This window comes from Pyxicephalus adspersus, chromosome 3, assembly GCF_032062135.1.
Source record: "Pyxicephalus adspersus chromosome 3, UCB_Pads_2.0, whole genome shotgun sequence".
Classification (NCBI taxonomy): Eukaryota; Metazoa; Chordata; class Amphibia; order Anura; family Pyxicephalidae; genus Pyxicephalus; species Pyxicephalus adspersus.
Genome location: NC_092860.1, coordinates 127997211 through 128002892, shown reverse-complemented (window position 1 = coordinate 128002892; position 5682 = coordinate 127997211). Strand labels below are relative to the sequence as shown.

Genomic DNA, 5682 nt, shown 5'->3' with positions numbered 1-5682 from the left:
TGTGCTCTATTACGTCTATTACCAGCAACTGGATTTACTTACCAATTTGTTATCAGCGATACAGAAAGTATTTAAGACACAGCTTTAGAACACCAACCAGGCAAATTGAATAGGTTGGTCATTTAGTGCCCTTGCAAGACTACTTAACCTGTTCAGCTTGGATGTGTTTCTTTACCCAGAAGAAATGATTATTGTGGCCATTCGTTGGAGTGAAATGAGTATCTAGTTGCTAGTCCCTGAAGGAAAGGGTATAGGGGATTATGAAAGAGTGTAGAATAGTCTTTATATTGATTAAAAATGGAAAGGGAAGAGTATTGCTTGTTACAATAATTGTATTTTGCATTACCTTACAGGTCATAAAATATCTGTAGGCTTAAAGCGGACGTTCAACTTAAAGATTGTGTAAATTACCATTTCTGACCTGGTTCTAAAATACGATTTGCCTGGTTGGGGTCCTAAACCTCTGTCCTAAATATTTTCTGTATCACTGACCCAGAATGAGCATGCAGCTCTGGTGGAAGCTTGTTTCAGGTGTGTTACTCAAACTACTGAGACCAAAAGGTCAGCTCTACATCCAGGATATTAGCATTCTTTAGTGAGGCCAGTTTCCATAATCTGTCAATGACAGGTTCATTTACTTTAGCTTAATAGGAAATCAGACCTTCCACTCACTCATTCTATGTGTTTTAAAGATATACTTCTACTTTGGTAGCATGCTACATTACATGTTTATAAGTTAGCAAGACACCTTTCAGATATAGTTGCATTATCAAAACGAAAAAAAAAATGTTAGCCTATAATTAAAAACAAAGCAGGGTATTTTTTTTTTCAAGTAAAAAAGAGCCATACATATCTATGAAAATGTTTTCTGGATCACCCAGGTTCATCTATGATAGTCTTCTCCTGTCATGGAGAGCTTAAATAAATCAGGCTGCTTTATTTGCAGCTACAGAGCTACAATGAAGGCTTATTAAAGGTGTTTTACTAAAAGAATATGAATTTACATAAATGGCTAAGTATGTCCAAGGTTTGGCTCGGGGGCCAATTGTGGCCCGTATTCAGATTTCCACCGGTCTGCAGCCTCACATGGGAATCCCCTACGTCATAATAGTGGACGTGTGCACGGAACCCGCACTCACACTGGACTCCATGCACAGAAAATCCCTCACGTCACCCTGGTGAGCGTGTGCTGTGCAGGACCCACTCAGATCACGCCCACACTAACCCTGGTCAGTGGTCGGCCCCCACACATTTTTACCTCACTAAATCTGGCCCTCTTTGTAAAAAGTTTAGACACCCCTGGTCTAAGGTCATGGCTAAACAACATTTTAAAGCAGAACTAAATATAACTGTTTAAAAATTTTGAGCAGGAAGGTTGTTTTTGTTGGAGGGACTTTATCTCTTTTGCAATAAAACAAACTTACCTGCCTGGTCACAATTTTCATTTTAAAATACCCTGAATGCATGGGCGGATTGGTGTACAATCTCAGCATAGTTGGCTTCTAGAAATAAATGCACTGCAGTGTGTATGTGTAGCATGTCATTCTAACCTGGCCAATCAAGATGGCTGAAGATTCCGAACCCAGAAGAAGGACCAGGTGAGGATGTCAGCAAAGAACAAAGAGAATTTTGTTTATTTAAAGATATTTGTGAACAGGCACATAGGTTTTTGTTATTAAAGAAGAAACATCACCTGTCCTTCTGCACCCATCTGCTCTCAATTTTTCTGCTTTTAGTTTTTTTTCTTCCTTAAATAAACTAGTAAGACTTGTTTCACATTACCACCCCAGAGTATATGTATGTTTATTAGCATCAGTACATGTTTTGTAAGATGATTTTTGTTCTCACATTTTTTTCCGTACTTAATGTTAACAGTGAATCTTTTAAAAGAGCAAAGTGGAAAAATTTACATTTCACCACTGACTGCATGATTTATTGTAAAGAAAACTTCACACTGTATGTGAAATGATTGACTCCCTAATAAATAATGGTAACATAATGCCACATTTAGACATTTTTCTGATGTTTTTACTGCTTTTTATTTAAACACTTAATGGATAGATGTCTATTTCCCTGAGCAAAAGTGCACTTTAAAAAAGCTGGAAAACATTTTTCTGACATTTATTTTACATTTTACTACATTTAGGCAGAGTTTTCTAACGCATACACTGGCAATACTAACTCACTGTTCATCATATACAGTATTATAGAAAATCTTTTTGCAGAGGATGCTTCCTTAAAAACAGATTTCCAATTTCACCTCCTTGTGGAAAACTGTGAACTGTGTTTGAAATAATATCCCTTTTCTATAAAATGCAAAAAAATAATAATGGCTGTTTTATTTCTGGTAGTTATTAACATTGCAGCTGCTGACTTATTCAAGTGCATATTTAATTTTGTAAATCACTGATATTATTATACGGGGTAATTTGTTTAATATTTTCTACTCCCAGGTGGAGAAGAATATCAGTCGCCCATCAAGTACAAAATTAATAACATGTGATCCCAGAGGTAATCTTTTCTTTATTATGTGAAGCAAGTTCCTTTTTAAAGTGCACCCAGTACCAAATCATATTATTTTGATTAAAAAAAGTACCTTTTTCCTGCCATGAATAACAAATACACTGCTCCCAAGGATTTCTCAAATGACTTAGATAAAGACCACCTGCTGAATAAAGTTTACTGTTTCCAAATATAACTGAGAAATAAAACAGGTCTGATATATTGATGTTAGGTAAGAGGATCAGAAGGGCACAGCAACTGTGCAACACTACTTAACAAAAACTACTTAGTAAGAATGATCTTTCATGTCTGATTAAGGTGTGTATTTAAAAGGGCTCACTAAAAAACTCACCCTGAAAAATCTTCAATGTTTTCCATCCAAGTGACATTCAAAATCATTTGCCTGGCATGGTATGCTCACATTTACAGTTTTTAGGATAGGATAAATGTAGCAGTTGGTAAATACCTGCCATCTTTAACATAGAAAGTAAATTGTGTAAACAGCATGTACGCCTACAAGCAAATTTGCCAACAGGAGTTACATTTATTATAAAAGTTGCATGTATGGAAAAATAAGTTGCAAGCCATCCTTCCTACCCCTCTTGCCCATAAGAAAAAAAAGCCCAAAACACCAGCATGTCATTAGAGAGTTCTTCCACCAAAAAATGGGTATCCTTCTCTTAAACCACTCATATGCTGACAAGCTTTTCAGAACCCCAGTAAAAGGGCTTCTATACCACATACCTGTCCTGCAGATTTGGTGGTAACCCCCTACATAGTGATCTGGTTTCAGAGGTTCCTTTGGCCCCTATCCAGTTCACGTAAATAAAATAAATACACCTCACAATCCTAAAAGTACTTTATAAACTATAATTTTTACACCTCATTGGAGATTTCGGTGATGCTATGTCAGTGGTCCCCAAACTTTTCTAGTTTACAGACCACTAAATCTACCGGGCCTGGACCACACATGCGTGGGGGAGCCTTGTGTCGCTCAAAGTGGAAGCAACTTCCCCCATAGCGATGTCATGATGCCAGAACCTGTCCTCTCTCCCATCGCAGGTCTAAACCTGTGTCTCTGGACACAACCCGCCCACTGCCCTGAGCCTTCGATCTGTATGGGGGACATGGTCTGCGGCTCTGATCGGTGTGCCCCCCCAGCGGGGTCCTTCTGACTGAACTGGGGGTGCACTGGCCAGAGCCCATTGGTTGGGAACCCCTGCTATATGTTGTCCTGCTGCAGGCCTCCTCCAGTAGTGGAATTTCAGGAGGGAGCACAGCCCCTTGTTTTACTGCTCAACCACCAGGATGAACAATGAGTGGTTCCTGGGAAAGTGTGCCTCTGGAGATCTTTGTAACATTACTGCCATACGTACAGTACATGGGTATGTGCATTAACCAAATTTTGACCAACACTAAGGTACGTACACACGTCAGATGATTCTCGGCCAATACGAGCTGACAGGCTTGTCTCGGACAAGAATCTGACATGTATACAGAGGTCGTGTGACATTGTTCATGGATCCGTCATGGCTAATGTACAATGTTGTTCACGTATTCATCCTGGCGGATTTATGAATAACAGAAGATGAATGGCCCCAATGGAAGTGAGGAGAGGAGAGTGCTCATTCTCCGCCCTTCCCTCTCCATAAAATAGAATGGCCTTGTATGTGTAGCACTTGTTTGTTAATCTTTCAGTCATTTGTCGCTGGAAACAATCATAAAAGATTGTTTCCAACAATCATGAAACATCGTTTCCAATGAGAAAAATCAAGCTTGTGTACATAGCCTAAGTATGGACTGTGTGTAAGCATACAAACATGGCTTCTAAAGCAACATAACAAATGAATATTTTTAGGTTGAACTGAAGTCAAACAACAAAAATCACAGGTAACTATTCTGTTCCACAATGATACAGCACAATCTCTTTATGAATGGTTCAAATCATGAAAGATTAACCCAAAATTTTGATTTGCGATCATGTACTTGAACTAAAATACTATGAACAACACTTCTTTTTATTTTTCTATTTTATTTTTTTTATATGAAGCTATTGGGTGACTGATATTTTCTTTATTAACAGACCTTCTATGGGATAGTGTGTTGAAATGGGTGGCCCATGAACTCTCAGAAGAAGATGCCACTGAGCTGTTGCTGTCTCTTCCTATTCGGCGGAGTACTGTCCAGTTGGTGAGACTAAAGAACCCAGAGAATGTAGCTGCACAGGTCTATGAACTACTCTGTCTTTGGAAGAAAAGACTTCCCACATCAACTGACAAATTCCGACTCTTAGAACGACACTTACACAAAAGTGGGAGAAGTGATTTAGTTGAACAGATGAAAGTAAAATGGGAATCCAACATATCTTTGACAGCAAACGAGTAGATGTCAAAAGCAACTAAGGAGACTGATACTTGATATTAATGGTTGGAAAGTAAAATTTTAAAGTTTATAACTTTTTGTATGGCAGTCTACTGGAAGTATTACTCGGCACCATAATTCAATTTTACTATTTCTCTTTTTAATACAATCTGTCAAGGAAAAAGATCCCACAGGTATAAAGTAACAACCTACAAAAACCCACAACTATGACCACTGTACTGTTCTGACAGGCAAAGCTTTGACACCGACCAATAGCTAGTTCACTTTTTCCTATCCACTGAACATTCTTATTGGCCAGTGGGGGAGTGCATCATGATGAACGCATGAGAAGAGATAATGACAAACTTCAAAACTACCTGAATATGTCAGAGCTTTGCTTGTTGAAGGCTGTATTTGCAAACATTTGAAAGGTTGGTGCATGCAACTCTTTATGCAACTCTTGCCATTCAAAGAAACAGGGTTCCTTTTCAGGAGAAGTTCCCCACCAAACTTTTTACATTTCCATTTCCAATTTGACAGTAAACTGCAATTGGTCTAGTGAAACATTTTTACATTCTAATTTGCTATGTGAAGTTCCGGTCCCTGATGACTCCTTCTAACTAGGTTTTACTAATCAGCTAGTTGCTATTTTATTTGAAAAAAAGGACAAAACTTTCAAGTGTCTGTATAGACAGAAATGGATAAGTAAAGTGGCATTTGTATCGTACTACAGGCAGTGTAAGGAAGTTTTTATTATCTTACATATAGTTTGTAAACTTTATTTTAATGCAACTCACCCAGTGTATTTGTGTTGCCATT

At 38.1% G+C, this 5682-nt stretch overlaps 1 protein-coding gene across 1 annotated transcript in view; it reads left to right on the top strand.

The window, feature by feature from the left end:
- Window positions 1–5668, top strand: part of DTHD1 (death domain containing 1) — a 21143-nt gene extending 15475 nt beyond the window's left edge. The window contains exons 8-9 of the mRNA XM_072406870.1: window positions 2454–2511; window positions 4586–5668. Of these exons, the coding sequence (XP_072262971.1) occupies window positions 2454–2511; window positions 4586–4887 (360 nt within the window). The 3' untranslated portion in view covers window positions 4888–5668. The remainder of the gene's footprint in view (window positions 1–2453; window positions 2512–4585) is intronic.
- The last annotated feature ends 14 nt before the right edge of the window (window positions 5669–5682 follow it).